The sequence below is a fragment of the Magnusiomyces paraingens genome, assembly GCF_902498895.1.
Source record: "Magnusiomyces paraingens strain CBS 517.90 genome assembly, contig: contig2, whole genome shotgun sequence".
NCBI lineage: Eukaryota > Fungi > Ascomycota > Dipodascomycetes > Dipodascales > Dipodascaceae > Magnusiomyces > Magnusiomyces paraingens.
In genome coordinates this window covers 3,857,493-3,877,101 of record NW_022474068.1, presented here as the reverse complement: position 1 = coordinate 3,877,101, position 19,609 = coordinate 3,857,493, and the positions used below count along the sequence as shown (strand labels likewise).

The 19,609-nt window shown below is 38.9% G+C and overlaps 7 protein-coding genes across 7 annotated transcripts; 2 read left to right on the top strand and 5 right to left on the bottom strand.

Moving 5' to 3' along the window:
* Window positions 1-1,361: 1,361 nt before the first annotated feature.
* On the bottom strand, window positions 1,362-7,220 carry SAPINGB_P002963 (uncharacterized protein; the record flags this gene model as incomplete). Its single annotated transcript, XM_031997681.1, has 1 exon — window positions 1,362-7,220. The coding sequence occupies one exon, from the start codon at window positions 7,218-7,220 to the stop codon at window positions 1,362-1,364; it is 5,859 nt and encodes a 1,952-aa protein (XP_031853572.1).
* Window positions 7,221-8,020: 800 nt separating this feature from the next.
* On the bottom strand, window positions 8,021-8,632 carry SAPINGB_P002962 (40S ribosomal protein eS8; the record flags this gene model as incomplete). Its single annotated transcript, XM_031997680.1, has 1 exon — window positions 8,021-8,632. The coding sequence occupies one exon, from the start codon at window positions 8,630-8,632 to the stop codon at window positions 8,021-8,023; it is 612 nt and encodes a 203-aa protein (XP_031853571.1).
* Window positions 8,633-10,872: 2,240 nt separating this feature from the next.
* On the top strand, window positions 10,873-11,498 carry SAPINGB_P002961 (uncharacterized protein; the record flags this gene model as incomplete). Its single annotated transcript, XM_031997679.1, has 3 exons — window positions 10,873-10,924; window positions 11,116-11,217; window positions 11,278-11,498. 3 exons carry the CDS (start codon window positions 10,873-10,875, stop codon window positions 11,496-11,498), a joined length of 375 nt encoding a protein of 124 aa, XP_031853570.1.
* A 297-nt stretch (window positions 11,499-11,795) lies between these two features.
* On the bottom strand, window positions 11,796-13,084 carry SAPINGB_P002960 (uncharacterized protein; the record flags this gene model as incomplete). Its single annotated transcript, XM_031997678.1, has 2 exons — window positions 11,796-12,968; window positions 13,022-13,084. The coding sequence occupies 2 exons, from the start codon at window positions 13,082-13,084 to the stop codon at window positions 11,796-11,798; spliced, it is 1,236 nt and encodes a 411-aa protein (XP_031853569.1).
* A 289-nt stretch (window positions 13,085-13,373) lies between these two features.
* SAPINGB_P002959 (uncharacterized protein) lies at window positions 13,374-14,393 on the bottom strand (the record flags this gene model as incomplete). Its single annotated transcript, XM_031997677.1, has 1 exon — window positions 13,374-14,393. The coding sequence occupies one exon, from the start codon at window positions 14,391-14,393 to the stop codon at window positions 13,374-13,376; it is 1,020 nt and encodes a 339-aa protein (XP_031853568.1).
* A 268-nt stretch (window positions 14,394-14,661) lies between these two features.
* SAPINGB_P002958 (uncharacterized protein) lies at window positions 14,662-15,293 on the bottom strand (the record flags this gene model as incomplete). Its single annotated transcript, XM_031997676.1, has 2 exons — window positions 14,662-14,865; window positions 15,162-15,293. 2 exons carry the CDS (start codon window positions 15,291-15,293, stop codon window positions 14,662-14,664), a joined length of 336 nt encoding a protein of 111 aa, XP_031853567.1.
* A 1,185-nt stretch (window positions 15,294-16,478) lies between these two features.
* Window positions 16,479-19,463, top strand: SAPINGB_P002957 (uncharacterized protein; the record flags this gene model as incomplete). Its single annotated transcript, XM_031997675.1, has 1 exon — window positions 16,479-19,463. One exon carries the CDS (start codon window positions 16,479-16,481, stop codon window positions 19,461-19,463), a length of 2,985 nt encoding a protein of 994 aa, XP_031853566.1.
* Window positions 19,464-19,609: the final 146 nt, after the last annotated feature.

The window sequence follows — 19,609 nt, the reverse complement described above, 5'->3', positions numbered from 1 at the left end:
TATTTCACATTAATTGATTGAGAAACTAATAAAAAAACTATCCCCCCATTTTAAATATAGTACCAATGTTGCACTTCATTTGGTCACTAATCACTTGTATTCTCGTCTCTTCCTCCTATTAAGCTTAACTGATTGATAATAAAGCCGCAAAACCATATATATATATATATATAAAGATACATTTACTTTATTCTCAGATGGAGATAAGAAACCATTCATAAGGTCACAAGGTCATTCTGGACCTTTTTTTTTCTTTATTTTTTTTATTTTCTTTATTTTCTTTTTTACTTTCTATTATTGCTTCTTCTTCTTCTTCTCAAGTCATTTGATTATCATCATTTGATTGGCACAATTCTTTTTGAGCATTGTAATTCTTTTAAATCTTTTGAGTCTTTTGAGTCCTTTGGGTCCTTTTAATATATATAAACCCATATCCATCTATAGAAAAAGAGAAAAAATATTCATCTTGTGTGTGAAAAAGAAATCTCCCACCCTTTTTTTTTTTTGTTGTTATTTGGTTTAGACTTTGGTTTAAATACTTAGCTTTATATTCAATGTTTATTAGGGATATTTCTTCATACGCTACTATAGTTGTAGTTAATTAGATATATATGGGGTTACTTTTTTTTTCCCCCTTTAAAAAAAAATAAATAAATAAATAAATGGGCCGACTTCTCATACTGACTGATTGTCATAAATGCTGTTGGGGCAATCCATTAACCTCCCAAAAAAAAAAAAAAAAAAAAAAAAAATTCAAAAATCTCTAAATATTTTCCCAATATTAATTCCTAAATTAAGTTTCTTTTTTTTTTTTTTTTTTTTGGTTACTTTTCGGCTATGATTTCTATCTGATGTGATCTTGCGTATATATTAACATATCATCACACTTAAAAAAAATATCATGATCTTTTTTTTTTTTTTTTTTTTTTTTCAGTTATATCTGGTGGCGTACTATTTTTATTTTATTTTATTAATATATACTATCAACAACAACAACAACAAATGATTTCCTCGGCCAAAAATTTCGCCGTTATTCAACATGTCTCGTCAACATAAAAATTCATTTCAATTGATGTAACTTCCCATCATTTCTTATTTCTTGTTTAAGTTTTTTTTTTTTCTTTCTTTCTTTCTTTCCTATTGAAAAAAAAATAATTAATATTGACTACCTTTTCTTTTAAAACTTTGCTTCATTTGCAACCTCTTTTAATCTAATAAACTTATAATTATAATTAGATTTTGTTTTTTTTTTTTTATAATTATTAAAATAATGATATAAATATAATAAATATAAACAATAAATAACTTATGAAAAAAAAAAAAAAAACTGTTCAATAACAAATATCTTTAAAAAAAAAAAATTAAGTCACTTTTCCCTCTCCTGTAAACTTCTCCACCTTCTTATTCAAATGAAGCAACGCATATGTAATGCGAGTCTTGTCCTGAATAGGTATGTTGGGGTGCATCATTACAAGGTTCATAAATACTTCAAGCTGCTCTTGTGAAAGACTCTCCCGTATTTGCCATAGCCGTTTGATCTCCTGATATTGATCTAAAACTGATTTTGAATTCTTAATACCGCCGCTCTTACTTCTTTGTTGAGGTAGTGTTCCACCACCAGTTGTTGCAGTATTGGTGGTGGGGGTAGTATTAGTAGTAGTAATAGTAGCAGCAGTTACAATAGGAGAAGGTATAGTCGATTTCGTAACACTTGAACCAATATTGGTATTATTGGTATTATTGGTATTATTATTATCACCACCACCAAAATTATCATTGATAACTTCCATAGTAGTTGTAGGAGTGGAAATAGGAGTAGGAATGGTGGTATTCGTCGGCGTAATGCTACTTCCAGTTACTTGCTCAGATAACACACCATGGCCTGACTGAGATTGTTGCGGCTGTTGCGGCTGTTTCGACTGTTTCGACTGTTTCGACTGTTTCGACTGTTGCGGCTGTTTCGATTGCTGAGATTGCTGAGATTGCTGAGATTGCTGAGATTGCTGAGATTGCTGAGATTGCTGAGATTGCTGAGATTGCTGAGATTGCTGAGATTGAAACGGCTCATTCTGCTGGTACTGTTGAAATAGCTGCTCAATGTTCGGTTGATCTGGCTTCCAAACCTTTTTCCCACCATTATCAAAATAAAGTTTCAATAATTCTTTAACCAGAACCTGTTTCCGTGTATCCAATTTCATAAACACCTTGGAAAACGATGCCTTCGATAACCCGGCCAATAACATCGCAAACTCCTCAGCTGTTTTCGTTGACCGAAGCTGCTCCAAAATCTTCAAATACTCCTCATTCTTGAAAGGCCCCTTCTCCCCTAACCCCCTTTCACTAATGGGCTCCTGATCTTTGGTCGGATTCAGAATCTCATTCTCATTCTCATTCTCATTCTCGTGCTCATGCTCGGAATTTTTGCCCATCTCAACCCCTGCCTCAACTCCTAATTCCTCTCTTATTTCTGTCTCTTCTGTTCTGGGCTCGGATCCGGATCTTGCATCATCTCCACCTGTGGTCTCAGATCCGGCTACTTCACGTATACCCGAATCCGAACCAGTTTGTTTATCATCGCTTCTATTTTCACCCTCAGCCCCAGTTTCGGGAGATAACAAATTCCGTCTCTGGAGAGTCTCAGCCGCTTTACTAAGATATTCTTTTCGTGATTTCACAAAGTTAATCACACGGGTAAACCCTTGTCGTCGTTGTGCCGCTTCCAGCTTCATTCTCTCAGAAAACTTGGCAAATGCCTCATCCAAATTTGGTATCACGACTCGCTTCATTTCACTGCTATCATTATTAAGGTCGCCTCCTATCGCTTCGTTACCACTTGCTCTTCGTCCCAGTGGTCTCTGTTGCCCTGGCAGCCTTGGCTGCCCTTGCTGCCCTGGCTGCCCTTGCTGCCCTTGAGTATTACTATGAATAGGCCTAGCTGACACTACACTCCCACGTCGTCCTGTTGGATACTGTGTGGATGCAGGTGGCACAATATTTTGCGAATTCATCTCGAAACCACTACTAGTATTAACATCGGTATAAGGCATTTGCTGGGGTGCTTGCTGTAATGCATTTTGGTGCTGCTGTGGCTGTGACTGCAATTTTTCAGAGTATATCGCTTGAACTCCAGCTGGATGTCGTGCTTGAAAAACATGAACCGGTGGAGAGGCGGTCACGGGTGATGAAATTTGGGGTGAAGATGCTGGATGTAGTAAAGTTGTTAAAGAAGGTCGATGATATTGTTGCTGTGTCTGAGACTTTTCAAAAGCGTGTGCTTGTGCTTTTACCTGGGCTAGAGCTTGCGCTTGCGCTTGCGCTTGGGCATGGGCTTGTGCATGGGCTAGTGCTTGAGCTCTAGCTCGAGCTTGTGCTTGTGCTTGCGTGTGTGCTTGAGCTCGAGCTTGTGCTTGCATGTGTGCTTGAGCTTGAGCTTGTGTTTGTGCTTGTGCTTGTACTTGAGCTTGAGCCTGAGCTTGTGCTTGAGCTTGTGCTTGAGCTTGTGCTTGAGCTTGTGCTTGAGCTTGTGCTTGAGCTTGTGCTTGAGCTTGTGCTTGAGCTTGTGCTTGAGCTTGTGCTTGAGCTTGTGCTTGAGCTTGTGCTTGAGCTTGTGCTTGAGCTTGTGCTTGAGCTTGTGCTTGAGCTTGTGCTTGAGCTTGTGCTTGAGCTTGAGCTTGTGCTTGAGCTTGTGCTTGAGCTTGAGCTTGTGCTTGAGCTTGTGCTTGAGCTTGTGCTTGAGCTTGCTGAATTTGTTGAGCGCGCTCTTGCGCTTGCGCTTGCTGAGCTTTCTGAATTTGTTGAGCGCGTGCTTTTTCTTGTTCTTGTTTTTGTTGAGTTTGCTGAATTGGTTGAATTGGTTGAATTGGTTGGATTGGTTGGATTGGTTGAGCTTGTAATTGTGCCCGTGTCGCTGCCTGTGCTTTATTCAAATTTTCTGCTTGTACTTTTTCTTGTGCTTGGGTCCATGGTTCTGTTTCTTCAAGTTCCGGTGATGATGTTGCTTCTGATGCTGATGCTAATGCTGATGTTGCTACTGGTACTGGAGTTAGTGCTGGTGCTGGTATTTGGGTTTGTGACGGTGTTTGTGTCGGTGCTGGTTGCTGTGCTGGTGACGGTGTTTTTGCCGGTATTGGTGTTGGTATTGGTATTGGCATTGGTGCCGAAACCTGTGATTGTGATTGTGCTTGTTCTTGTTGAGCTTTGAGCTGAGCACGAAGCCTGGCTTCTTTCAAAAGTTTGGCTTGCTGAAGCTCGATTTCTTCCTGTGAAAGAGCTTCCACTTCTTTTTTTTTCGCTAATTTTCGGGCATGAGCCAAAACACGAGCTTGCATCCGTGCTTCTTTGCTAAGATGTTTTTGATGATGTACGATATCTTCAGTTGCTGGTTGCTGCTCAGCCGATATCAGTTGGCCTTGAACTGGTTCTTTAGGTTGTTGACTCTTTTGAGCTTGGACTTGGGCCTGTTCTTTCATCTGCTGCTGAGTCAATTGCGGTGAACCATGCTCTTGATTTATTCCCTGAGCTTGCGCCAGCGCTTGCCCGTTAAATCTCATAGATTCTAACTTTCTCCTCTCCCCTAAATTCTTGAGCCGCAATTCTTCTTCACGCTTTGCTCTCTCGTGTGCTTTTTCTTGTTCATTCTGAGCGCTGTGCAAAGTTTTCTCTCGAAGGTCTGCAGTCACACCAAAAGCAGATTGCACACGCCCGTCAGTCTGTGAAACTCCCGCGTATATAGCATGAGATTGAGCTTGTGACTGTCTTAAAGATTCATATTCATGGGTATCAGTAGACCGGTTGTTTGTATCCAACTGTACATTTTGTTGCTCCTGGACCTGAGATTGCTGATCAGATAATTGCGATTGTTGCACATTTGATCCTTGGAGCCCCTCAAGTATGCCTTCAGTACTCGCCAATTGCTGTTCCCCGATAATAACTTGTTCTTCAACTGCTCGTAGAGATGTCACAACATTATTCCTGGTAAATGTAGATCGCTTGCTACGAGGTTCAACTTTGATACGGATTTCAGTAGAAGAAGCAGAAGTGCCCATTGCCGGTGGTACACTGCCACTACTTGACTGAGGAACATTAGAAAAAGTAATATGCCCCCTGTCAGTATTGGCTTCAGAATTAATGTTTTTTGAATTGCCAATATTTTGAGGCTGCATTGTTTCAATAGGACTTGGTAAATTTGTATGTTCCCGTGTTAGTTCCTGCGGGGATGACGGGCTGGGTATTTTTGTGTTTTCTTGGGATTGTCCAGAAAGCGTGGTTGTTGTAGCCTTTTCTAAAAATAGGGTTGACTTAGAAATTGCCCTGTTTTGTTGATCTCTAGAAACTGCTGCAACATTATCTAAACTTTCTGAAAGATGGAGCTGTTGATTTTGGTCTTGGTTTATTCCCTCGTTCTCCGAATCAAAATCATTACCAGCTTCAGGGGACGAAACTATTTCAAATGCGGTATCAGAAACATTTTTGGGTCTTTTTGCAACTAATGGTGAAAAGTCTCGTTCATGATGAGATGACAGCCGAGATGGTGATTTAGGTTCCTCCCGCACAATATTTTCTGGTTGTTCTTCCCTTTCCTTTTCCTCTTCTTCATCATCTTCATCTTCATCTTCATCGTCTCCTTCATTTTCGTCTTCCTTCATCCATACAACGTTCTTCTTCTTTTTCTCTAATTCTTTTTTTCTCTCTATATCTTTGGGAAATTTCCTCTCTTTTTCTTTAACTTCATCTTCCTTTTCTTTTTCTTCATTTACCTTGTCCTTGTCTTCAATTGTTTCTTTAATCTTCTCTTCATCTTTTTTCTTCCTTTTCTTAACTCTTCCTATCTTATGTAGTGCCTTTTTCATTACCTCTACTTCTGCAGAACTCCCCTCGTCGCCAGTTTCACTCATAACGTCTTCTTCACTCACCAAAATAATGTCGTCGTCATTGATTTGGCTGGAAAATCGGCGCCGCCTATTAGAAGAATGTGGAGATAAAAACAAGGATCTGTTGACTGTATTATCAGATTCTGATTCATCACTCGCTGTAGAATCGGAACCATGGTGGTTTTTAGAATTTTGGGAGTGATCTTTTTTCAACTTAGTAAGTTTTGTAAGTTTGGATTGCCGTGGTGATTCTTGCCGTGAGTTTGTTTGTTTTCTTTCATGCATAGATGGTGATTCTTTGTAAAGATGTTTTTCAAAACGTCTGTGTTTAAATCTATGTCTATAAGCGCTGGCAATAGGCATATCATCATCATCATCATCATCATCATTATCTTCTTCTTGTTCCCCTGGTTCTTGTGGTTCCTCTTGTTGCTCTTTTGCCTCTTCTGCTTCTTCTAACTCTTCCTCATCTTCCGCGTCTTCAGCATAATGACGGCTTTCATTATCATTTTTATTAGCTTTATTTTTTTCTTTGGCGTTATGAATATTCTTTTTCTCCCTTAGACTGCTTTTAGTAGGTTTGACAAGTGAGCTTGAAAAAGAAGCGCTTTTAACATTTGATTCCCCTTTTTCCTTCAATTTTTCAGTATGGTCTAATTGTTTTGATTTTTGCTTCTCCTTTGGTGCCTCCTTTTCCAAAGTCGCTGTTTGACCATTCATTGACTGTTGCTGTTTGTTAGAAAATTTTAACGATGATCCCGAAGGCGAACGGTGAAATGATTCTCGATTAGGAGACTTTAAACCAGATTCTGTAGGGGTAGTCTTTTGTCGTTTTGATACGTTCTTTGTAGCTTCAGTATTACCGTCATCAAGGGACCGCTTCCGTCGCTTCGTTTGAACAGAGTTACTTTCATGAGTTAAGAGGTCTGATTCATCAGAGCTTTTACGACGATCTCTGTCACTACTTCCGTTTTTATTGTGTTTCTCCTGGACGTTAGTGGTATCATTGTCAAAAGATATGTGTGATTCTGGTAAGTTTGGTACTTGTGTTTTAAAACCAACCCATGTTTTCCGCGTATGTTCGCCACCAATATGCGCGTTATTATTTTGGTTTTGCTGTTTATTTGCATATCCGCCACCTCCTTCGCGACTTCTCCATTTGCCACTGCGTCCACCACGCTGATATGGCTGGTGATGGGTAGAGTTATAAGGACGGTATTCGTTTGATGAAGACCCTCGATCGAAATTATTATTAAATGAGCCCCCTCGAGACTGCCTGGAACCGTTTTGCTCAGGAAAAAAACTTCTATCACTTGGCTTTTTCCGAGAAGGAGGATAGTAATCCTTCATAGTGAAACTGTAGAAGAATATGTGTTGAAATTAGTATTTGATAAACTGTACTGCTATAAAAAAAAGAAGAAAAAGGGTTCTAAGGTGTTGATTTCAGTTGATAGTTTATCAAAACATTTGTCTAAAAAGGAATGTTGTAATATCTTGTTACAAAACTAGATTATTATGTAACATTTGTAAGTTTGAGTTTCACCTCGACTTTAGTCTTCAATCCTGTTAATCTATATTAAATAATTAAATAATTAAATAATTAAAATAAAATTAAAATTAAAATTAAAATTAAAATTAAAATTAAAAAATAAAATTCAGATCACATTAAAATTGAAGGTGTAAAAGACTTCAAAATATGAAAGTCGATGATTTTAATAATCTTAATAATCTTTTTTTACATGAAATTCATCGGAGCAAAAAAAATTTTAATTTTCTTTTGACCCTAGGATAGACTATATAGTAAAGAAGCCAGTGATCTGTTTTAAATAAAAATTTCTCAATGAAACATAATTAAAAAGTTTAAGTCATAAACATAGTTAAAAAAAAAAGTCTCTGGTGGCCATGAAATTGCCTCAGGTTAATTTATAAGCCAAAATCCAAGCATTAAATATTTTTTTCTCCCAAGTCAATTAAAAAAGTTATACAAGATAAATTGCAACTATAAGTTTTACATTACTACAGGTGAAAATTTTGAACCTCGCATTCCTCCTCTTTTATCCCAAAAACCAAAAAATCATATTTACAAATACAAAAACAAGGCGACTATTCATTTCATTTTTTTCATATATTTTTATACATATATGTTTTGTTTATTTCTTGGCAACAAGCTTCTTAAGGTAGAAAGCAAGCTCCTCACCCTCCAGAATGTAACCATCAGCACGGCCGGACTGACCAGGTCTAGAAGAAATGGCAGCGTAGACACGGCCAGCAGCAAACTGAGTCTCAAGAGCAGACTCGACCTTGGAGGTCTTTTGTCGCTCAGCAAGCTCCTCCTCAGAGACACCCTCGGGCTTAGAAAGCTCGACAGGGGCGGCAGCAGCAGCACCCTTCTTCTTGCCAAGAGGGAGAGCGTAGTGGTTCTCGTACCATTGACGGAAGGGGGTGGCATCAATCTGAACAATAGCAGCACGAGTCAAGGTGTTAGTGCGGACCAACTCGTTGTTAGAGGGGTGGTAAACGACCTTGATAACACGGGTCTTGCGGGTAACACCTTCGGAACCCCAAGAGTAGTTGCCAGACTCAAGACGGAGAGCTCTGTATTTGAGGTTGCCACCACGGACACGGACAGGGTGGACACGCTTGGCACCAATCTTGGTGTTGGAAGGCTGGCGGCCCAACTCAAACTTTCTCTTCTTTCTGATCTGAGCGCGCTTAGCACCAGTGTGTGAACGCTTGTGGCGAGAGTCACGAGAAATACTCATCTTGTACTATAAGGCCTCTAATTCAAAGTTAGAACATGTTTTTAAATAAGTTCCTTATGAACTTTGCTTCCAACATTGCTAAAGTAAAAAAAAAGTTGATGAATTATGGTGCCAACTTATGTACTGGTCAAAAAGTATCAAACGGGTACGTCAAAACAAAAAAGGTATATTCATAAGTGAAGACAATAGTTTACAACAGCAATATCATCAAATATCAAAGAGCTGCAATACAGGAACAACGTTACTATCAAGTCGAACTTACCTTGGTGTCGAAGGATTGTCGAAAGAAGGGCTGGTCGGACAAGTCAAAGAAAAGAGAGCAGGAGGTAGGAGAGAGACGGCAGAAAAAAAAAAGGGAAAAACGCAAAAAACTGAGTGGGTACAGTGCTGTGTGTGTGTGGCCGAGCGCCCTAGCCAGAGCTATGGGTGAGAGCACCCACACATACACAATCTCAGAGCTTTAACCCTTACCCACACAAATACTAACGGGTACTGACATTACAACTTCCGATAAAAAATTTTCATTAAACTTTGTTACAACTTAAAATTGAAAGTTGCCATAGTAACAAAATTTGGGGACATGCCTCATCCGTATCTTGAAAAAAAAGATGCATGTGTAACAAAAGAAAATTGTCACTTAGTACTGAAATATACTTAGACAATAAATTTAAGTCCCCATGTGTTACATAAATTTTCAAGTATCATAGGGTTTAACCCTAGTTACAATATTGAATTTTATTTAAGGAAAAGTTCTGTTTGACATTTTTGACCTCATCTCTCTTATTTTGACGGATTCTATTGAATTGAAGATGCTATTTAGAACAATTTAATTTTGAGCATAGATGAATAGATGAAAATATAAGCTGCTTTACTCAAATTTTTCATTTTAATAATAAACTGTAAACTAAGAATAATTAATTACTTTAAAAACCACTATTTTTAGGTAATTAATGCAACACTTCTTGTACTTTTTGTAAGCTTATTTGTAAACTTTTTCGGGAATAAAAAATGCTTACCAATATTAATTACAAATACACATTTAACATAAATGTATCTTATCTCATATTTTTCTTAAATGTGATTTGAAATCCATTTAGATTTGCATAAAAACTCTCTAGAAAAGCCTTGTATTTTGATGAAAGACAGTTTGATATTAATAAAGCTGAGAAGAGAAAAATAAAAAATGTTTTACGAAAGACGTATTGTTAAAGCCGTGTACCCCAGAGTATGAATCTAACAGATAACCCTCTTAAAAAAATTTTAGTTGTCCACTTCATTTCCGTAACATATACTCAAAATGAAAATAAATTTTAAAACATCCTGTTGAATTTAATTTTAAAAGGATAGATTTTGTTAATGTCTACACGGTCAATTGGTATTGTAGATAGTATGGCCTTAGCTACAGAATTAAAACAAAAAGATGCCTTTACAATCATTAAAAGCAATTGTATGATTTAACGATTAACATTTTAAACTAATTTCATATATATTTTTAAAAACAATTAAATTATTTCATTAACAAACACTACAACAAAGTTAGCCCAATATTAATTAATATTGATCAGTCTCTCCATTTATCTATTTCTTCCTCTTGAAGTGCTTGAAAGATATAGCGTTTCTCTAAGCTTATCAATAGGAGTTGATTTTCAGACATTTAGCCGTACGTAAAATATATGTTAAATGCAACAAAGCTACTTATTAGTGGCAAAAAATAATAAACATAGGAAAACATCTTATCCACAACAATGTGAAAAAAAGAGGACTTCCAAGGTGTGGGTGGTAGTATTTTAGGTCAAGAACAAAACAACTGGGTCGCAACTATATTATATGACAAACCGTGAGGGGCTTCTATCCATCACTACCACCACTACTAAACCATCGCCACTCCACACAACTTCTATCATTGTTGACTCTCAGCATCTATATATCCGCTTAAATATTACAATAAGCATTTGTTTGACCTTTAATTATTTTATACCAATTCTTTTAATATCTTTCTTTTTCACTCCCGGTTTTCTTTTTGTTACAAAAAGATTGCCCGATACTTTATCGAAATAAAAAAAAAAAACCTTGCTGGCTGAGTTCTTGAAAATATCAACCGAAGCATATAAAATTCTATTTCCAGCTATCTATCCAACTCAGCATTGTCAATTAGAAAGAGGAATAATATTCTTGACACCTTAATTTACAAAATACACATACATTTTCCCAGCATATAACTCATCAAATCAAACATCACCATGACTGACGAACCTCAAGACGTTGAAATGACCGATCAGGTTTCCACAACTGGTACGTTGGTATATAAACTTTTTATTACCTTGAATACATATTGCTTATTTTTTTAAAAAAAATGAAAGATTGAACACCCATATTAAGCTGCTACTTAATCTATGATTAGTTTTGCGTCATGGTCGGAGTCCGCAAGTGTGTTTTATTTTTGTTATTATAATCTAACGGTTGTTTTATTTGTTAAAAAATAGAAGTCCAAAAACCGACATCTTCTGGAGAAAAGAAGACCTCTAAGAGTTCGAAAAAGAGATTTGAAGTTAGAAAATGGAGTGCAGTAGCGTTTTGGTCATGGGGTAAGTTATTAGCCAGAAACTTAGGATTAACCATAAACTAACCCGTATTTTTTTTTTAAGATATCGTCGTTGATACCTGTGCTATTTGCAGAAACCACATTATGGATCCGTGTATTGATTGTCAAGCAAATCAAAACAGTTCGACGGCCGAAGACTGTACAATTGCCTGGGGCACATGTAACCACGCGTTTCATCTTCACTGCATTTCACGATGGATTAAACAGCGTCAGGTATGCCCTCTAGATAACCGTGAATGGGAATACCAAAAAGTTGGCCATTAAGCTGGCAGTCTGGAATTTGCTTAGCTTAAATTTTTGACAGCAGTTAACAGGTAATCAACAGTCAAAATCAATCGGGTTTGATTTTTTTTTCATGAATATACACTCTACACTTTGCTTCTACTGTTTACTCTTATGACTACTACTTCTCACGGTTGTTTTATTTTATGTATGTGACCCCCTTGTAACGAATATGATGAATAAAAAAAAATAAGTTTCTGTATTTACTTTTGGTCTCTATATAAATATAAGTTTTTTTGGCTTAAGTGAAATTTTTTTTTTTTCGTTTATTGTAGAAGTTCATGCGGATGATGAAGAGTAATATGCAGGGTTGCGGGGGAAAGACCCCAAAACTGTCAGTTTACTACTATTTTTCTGAACTGTTCTCAAGGCCTGTCGAATCAAGCTGTCTGTATACAGATTCCCATAAAACTCAATGAAAAAGACATAAGACCATTTTGGTGGTGCAGTAACCGAATCTGAAGAACCTGGAGCCGCAGAGGGATTGTATGCAGGCCGCGAGTTAATGGAGGTAAGATTAATGCCGTTTGACGAAAGTGCTTGTAAACATTTGCACAAAGATCCTGGTTCATCGTGATTAACAGTCAGCGAAACAAGAGTGACAAAGTCCTTTGAAAGCTGATTGTTGTTTAAAGATGTGCAATCTAAATTCTCCATATCTAACACCTCATCGCTGCTGCGCTTGGCTGGAACCACACTCTGGAGACCTTGCTTATACCGCAACCGGTCCACGGGGAATCCTTGGCGTGCAAAAACCAAAAAGCGGGTAGTATTTGATGACAGATTAGATATATCAGGCACCAAAATTGGAACGTGATGAACTTTAGCAGCTGCACGACTGGCAACAGCCGCTGAAAAGGTTTCTTTGTTGCTGTCTTCTGCGTCTGTTTCTTGCGGAGCGCCAATGCCCTGCTCGTTTTGTTCATTTTTAGCTTCCTGCTCACTGGCAACACGCGCAGCAGCTGCTGAGGTCGAATTAGTATCAATACGTGGGGCCTTTGATGCTGGGAGCTGAGCATCGAGAAACTTTGTGACTTGGCCCCAAGCTTGCGGGTGTGTGTAAACACGCGAAACCCGGTCTATCGAAGGAGCAAAGGAAAGCAGGCAGTGCTGGATTGGCACAAAGATTTCATTGATGACGGTGATTTTGGTAGTTTTCAGACCGTCTAGAGTATCAAGATCAGAGCTGGAAGTAACATTTTGCTGATTGTCTTCACCAGAAGATGTAGTAGATCTGCTGGGTACTGGCGTAGTGTTGTTATGGATCAGGTCGCGCAGACTGTCAAGGGCGAGTACTACAGACCCGTTAGACGAGTTTTCGACAGGAATGACAGCCAAGTCAACTTCACCGGAAACCACTTTTTCAAGACACTGGTGGATTGTAGGAATGGGGGTATAGTCTGCATTTCGTTGACAGTCTGGGGTCAGCAAGTCGACAAAGCGCATTGCGCTCTATATCAAAACCATTAGCTCATGACTCATTTTTTCAATGAAACTTTGCTCACCTCATGAGAGTATGTGCCCTTAGGGCCAAGATATGCCAAAGAAAACTTGTCTGAAGAAGCCATTGGTGAAAAGTAAAAAGGGTTGAAGATGTAGAAACTATTTCGCGAGAAAAAAAGTGTGGAAAAGGTGACTGGGAGCTTTGCAAAAAACAAATTTCATGCCACCAACACAACCCATCACAAAAATTTTAGTTTTTGTTGCATCATTTGTGATTTTTGAAAAAAAAAAATACTTCATTTTCGGATACATGGACCAGCTCATGCTATAGAGTTACTAAAATCATCTTTCTAAATGATGAAAACAAATCCTATTTTTTTTTAACTATGTACACCCTTCTAGAAAATACCCGTTTTAATCTAAAGATTCAACCTCGGAACAGAGAGCATCCACAGAAAAGTTGACATCACCATTGGTGAAGCCATCCAAAAGAGCGAGCTTGCGCTTACCAGCTGCAGTGGCAGGAGTGGCACTGTAAATCTTTTGAAGGAACAGAGTCAAAAGATGAGCATCCTCAAGCTTAACGGGGACATCCTTCTCGACGGTTCCGTTCAGGAGAGCAATACCCTTGTCAGCCAAAAGATCGCTGTGTAGAATAAGAGTTGTGTGAGGCTTAGCATACTCTTGATGCAGTTTGTACTCAGCAAGGGTGGTGAAGAGACAGTGGATGGTATAGGGACCAACAAAAGACCACTGAACCAAGTGCATCTCAATGCCGTTCTTGTCGTTCTCAGTAGCACCCTCTTGCTCAGGGGCATCACGGGGGAGAGGGAGAACAAACATAGGGTTTTGACGAGCATTTTTGTAAATATTAGCAAAAGTCTCGCCCTCAACAACACCACAAATGGCAAGAGGATTAGAGGAAAATCGGAGCTTCCAGAGCATCTCAATTTCCTTGCGGTCGTGAAGCTTAAACTTCTCCACGTCAATGAAGGTATCAAGCTCTTTGATATCTGAAGAAGGCACTTTTGGTGCATTCTTGATAGCTTCCGAAGCAGCCTTTCCAGTTTCGTTCAATGGAGCAGGCGCGTCGCTTTCATTGGCCTCATTGATTTTGGCATATGGATCCATCTTCTTGTACTGAGCATTTTGTGTTTCAATATTGTCCTTGTATTTTTCCTTGAGCTCATTAACAGATGAGAGACCCTCTTTAGTGGCCTTTGCCTCAAGCTTGGCGCGATATTTGGCAGCAATATCTGAGTTTGCGGAAGCGCCTTCAGAGGTCTCTGGGTTGAAATGGGGGAGCACCTCGGCGTAAGTACGCTGTTGCTGGGAGGCCACAGCAGCAGCCTTAGCGAGCCGGACGTTGGCAGCGCTGTTGGCAGCAACACCCAAAGAAAGTCTATTGTTCTGACGTAAAGCCATTCTAAACATTTGAGCAGAAACGAAGAGTGATATGAGTGGGGAAGGATCGAGGTAGTAAAGACTGGTGGGACTTTTGAAAAGTGAGCAAGAAAAAAAAAAAAGAGGACAAAAATAAAAAGGATGCAAGTAAGTTTTGGGTGTTGTGTGTTGGTGATCTGCTGTGCGGTAGTATTACGCGCAGCCATGTTATTGGTGCTGAAAAATCAAGTTACCCGGTCGTGGGATTTTAAACTCGATGAGACATGAAGAAGAAGAGGAAGTTGACGAGACAAGGTTTCTAATAATCGTATTCATTTTGATAAATGTCTTCCTGCTGATGAATTTCGTCTTGTTCGTAAGAGGGTTCATTTTGAAAAAATAGACTGTAAAGAGAGGATCTAAGAAGTGTGAACACAAGGGATGTTTTGGATTCCAAGGCCCGCAAAGAACCTAAGATTTTGTTTGTGGGGGTGGCCGTAAGCTGTGAGATCTCCTCGTTCAACTAATGAATGAAATATAAGAAATATAAAAAATAAAATAAAAAAAGTTAGCATGAAATGAAACCGCGGAAAATAATGTGCCAATTTAGTAACAACGACGGAATATCATGAAGAAATAATTGTTTAATTAAACGGTACGAGCAAACAAGGTTATCAAAATAAGAAAGAAACCCAAAACGGAACATGTCACATCATAATTATATTAATGAATAATAATAGTAATAATGATTATGATAAAAAAAAGAAATTTATCAATGGTTTCTTCGTAACCAGATCGTAATTAGATCAAATGACTTACCAATGTCAGATTACGCAAAAGAGTTTGATACTCTATTAAAAGCTCCTGTTCTGACGCGCTTAGAGTCTTGTCAGAAGAATAGTCTTTAGAAAGAAGCGCATTCAAATGCAGCCGTTGCTGTTGTTGGTCCATTTGGGGAGTTAATAAGGGCAGATAGGATGAAATCAAAAGAGTTTAATGCTGATAGTGGAGGTGATAATAATAATGAGGATGACACTGAAAATTAGGGATAGTCTATGTTTGTTTGTGTTAGTGATGGTGGTGATGGTGGCTATGTATGTTTCAGTCTGCCAAAGTAAATTTGGTACCACAATTGTAAAATTCAGAACTTCGGGGGAAGAAAAAAAAAAATTAAACCGCGCGGCCTTAACAATTTTTTTTTCTTTTTTTTTTTTGTTAGGAGGTAGATTTGTTGACTGCAAACTGGCATGAAAACGACCTTTTAAAGCTTGATTCAAACACGTTTTTTTTTTTTACTTTTAAGTTAGTAATAATGTTAATCAGGCTGATATTTAAAAAAATGAATGAATCAAATATGTTTCCTTAAAAAATATGTTCTCAAGGACCTTCCTTTCAGGACGAAGAGAGACGTATATTTTTTTTTTTTTTTTTTTTTTTTTTTGGTTTCGGAGTTTCCGATGCTGGGATGGCACTGACAACCTTACAAGTTTGTAATGATGCATCAATACTGTTCATAGTAATATTAGATGCGTACAATTTCAAAGCAAACCACCATAACAACAGTAATAAACCCTTGTTTGTTCACGGGCAATACGATGGAATCGCGGAGCCTTGCACTTAAAGGCACATACACTCTTTTCTCCTCCTGTTCCTACCAATCAGTGCTGCCCAAATGCTAGAGCAGCTGATGGTTATCTGATGTGGGCCTGCTTAACCAGCGTCTTTTAAGCCGCAAAAAAATCTTATCTGATAATCAACAAGCATAACACAGACTAGCTGAGGCTATACATCCCACTTATTGACCACGTGATTGATGCATTGCTGCTCTAATTACACAAAAATTTTCCCCATCAATCACATAAATATGTCTTCGCAACCGCTTGTTTTATTCGGTATTTTTTTATTTTACTTATTTTTTTTTATATATTTTAACACCTGTATTTAATATTTAAAAAACAATAAAAAACACCTACATCATAGGGTCAATCTCTTTGTTTCAAATCGCTTGGTTTTTATATTTGTTAATACTAGCAATCATCTCATTATTTATTTTACCTTTTTTTGAGCTAGTATTTTTACCTACTTCTTATTCTTTTTTTTGGCTTTTATTCTGTTACTTTTCATCTCCCTCTAAATATGTCCGGTTGGCATTTTGCTGACAACCTAACGAAACCTGACAAGATCCAGCGTGCTGCAACTACTAGCAGATATGGTATATATGCCTTCATATTCATATTCTCTTGTCTGGCCATCTTTTCTATTGCCAGCCTAGTGTTCCCTAGGGTTCACTCCATAAAGTCTATTCTTGCCTTTCGGCGGCTCCGTGATCTCGACAATACTAATAATAAAAACACTCAAGCATTTTACAAAGACGACATCAGTCATTTGCCCAATAATGATTTATCGAAAATTCATAAAACAAATAATCGTTTCAGCAATTCAGAGCTAGAAACGGCCCAACATTACCATGACCATGACCATGATGTCAATGACCTTCACTATTCGATCCACCCTAGCCACCACAATATCCGCAACTCCGAGCTCTCGGGTAGTGCGCCTTCAATCCCTGCCCCGACACGAAATCTTATAGACATTATTGAAGCACCAAGCTCGTCGAATGCGACTCCAAATACACCAAGCTCTATGGTCAAGGCGACCTCTAATACCTCTACAGTCAAACTATATTCAAACGAATGCAACTCATCTTCCTCCTCAGTCTCGTCATCTACTATCCAGCAAGATGACGACGATGGAAATATCCATAATGAATGTTCGGACGAGTTTAACTATCATTCAAGAGTTCAAGTAGATCAAGATATGCGACAGATGGTTCCTTCCCATGCTCCTACTCCTCCACGAAGTTTATCATTTAAACTTCCACCTCCAAAACCTTTCATTTCAGATACAATCGACAAGTATATTTATTTGTACAGCAAAACATTACCATCTCGTGCAGTCAAACTTCCTCTTGTTCCTGTCATTTTGTTTTGGTCAGTAATCTTTATCATTCTAACTCTTAGAGAAACTCAGCAAGAATTCACCTACCTGGCAAAGCGTCTAGGTCGGGTCCCTGTTGCATTGCTTCCAGCCACTTACTTTCTCACTCTGAGACCATCACCGCTCCCACAAACCTTTTATCTACAGCTTGTACCTTTCCACAAATGGCTTGCACGAATTGTTTTCTTAATGTTAGTGGCACACGGAATTGTTTATCTTTACATTTACTCCAACATGGGTAAACTTTCAAAACTGCTTGTTCTTTCAAACATCTCAGGAATTGTTGCATTTTTCATTTTTGTTGTTATTGTACTTACTTCACTGAAACCACTGCGCAGAAGATACTATAATACTGTTTTTTTCCCCATTCATTATATCTCAACTTGGATTGTTCTACCACTAATTTACTACCACTCACCAGGAACCACCGCTATTTACGTTTATATTTGTCTTGGAATTCTTGTTTTTCAAACTGGATACCGCATTTATATTTCACGACAAAATGCTCAACTTCCAGTGCAGTACATTTCATCTTCAATGCTCTTTGTTGCGCTGCCTCGTAACAAACTTCCAAAATCTCTCCAACACTACTTCACTCCAGGCTCTCATCTTCGCATATCATCTTCTCCTTGCATCAAATATCGCATTTCTTCTATGTTTTCCTCTCAAAAATCCTCTTCAAACCCACTCTTACCTACTGCACACACGGGCCCCAAAGGACCTAGACCAAATAGCGACCTCGTATCAAGTCTGGTCCAATCAACACATCCATACACCATTGCATCTCTTCCACAAGACCCTGTTCTTATGCTATGTATTCGTAAAACACGTTTCCCCATCCGACTCCGCAGAGCATATACTGTCACTGGCCCCTTTTCTTCTATTTCATCCCCCTTCTTGTCTGACGTTAGTAACGGACGCGTGAAGCGTGCTCTTTTTGTTGCAGGTGGTACTGGCATTGCCTTTTGTGCGCCGCTGATGCGCCACTTGAGGTCCATGAATATCCCCGTAAAGCTTTTATGGGCGATTCGCGACCAAAACGATGCAAAGGTTCTTGTCCATCTAGGGCTCGTGCAAGCTGCTTTAGAGGACCGCCAAGTCGAAATTTACGTCACACGCGGGTATCGCGCGCGCCATCAGAATCAAGTCAAGAAAACGCACGGCTTTATCACCTACCCCGATAGCGCAACAACAACAACAATGGCAGTAGCACCAGCTGCACCTCCACTAGGAACAGCCGCAACCGCCACTTCTGCAGCCGATACCGCGCAGCCCAATACCTCCGTACTTGCAACAGAATCTTCTTCACTGCTTGTCACACCCTCCCTACCAGCTTCCAATAACAAAACTAGCAAAGGCAAACTTCGTGGCTACGGCAGTATCGAGACTGGAAGTATCAACTCGAATAGCGATGACGCTGACGCTGATGATGAAGAGCACGAACAGGAGCTCCGCGCGGCAAGTGGTTTCCAGGGCATGTTTACACCCCAAACAGACGATGAGCGACTTATGGTCACAATCGACAATACGTGGTGTGATGGTGGCGAGCGTCCTTATCTTTTGAAACGAGACTCGGGTCCCAATGAGCCTGGCTATGTCGATGAAATGGGCTACATTTCTTCCTCTCCTGGTACACAGAGCGATGGCACAACTGGTGCTGCCGGAAACTCTTCCGGTCAAGGTGCTTCCTTTTCATCCCCTCATACTAAAGTCCCGCAACTTCCAATCTCTGCCACTAAAAAGAATGCTAGCATTCTTTCGACCTTCAAGAAAACGTTGTTGGGCGAAACTTCCTCTAAATCAAACCACACACTTCATAGTTCTTCGTTCAAAGTTGGTTTGGCCCGCCACAACCCTGATTTAGACTTTGACTTTACTCCCCTCATGATCAACTCACGACCAGTCTTAAATCTTAGACTGAAATCCTGGCTGCATGGCATTGCAGTCGACGACAATACATGCTGCTGTGTTGACCAGCTGCTCCAGGTCGACAAAGCTACTATGATGGGCACTTCCGCCGGCCGATGGATTCTTGCGTCTGGCGGTGAAACTCTTGTAGGTGAAACAGAGCGATGGGCTTCTGAAAATGGCTTTTCATTTTTTAAGGATGAATTTAGCTTGTAATTATGCATGTTATCACTATCATTTCTTTTCCTTCACTATTCACTATTCACTATTCACTATTCACATTTTGTTTTTTTTAGATAGACATTTTTTTTTTTTGCTTTTCAGGTTTATAAGGGTTTTTTATATGGAAAATAGACATTCAT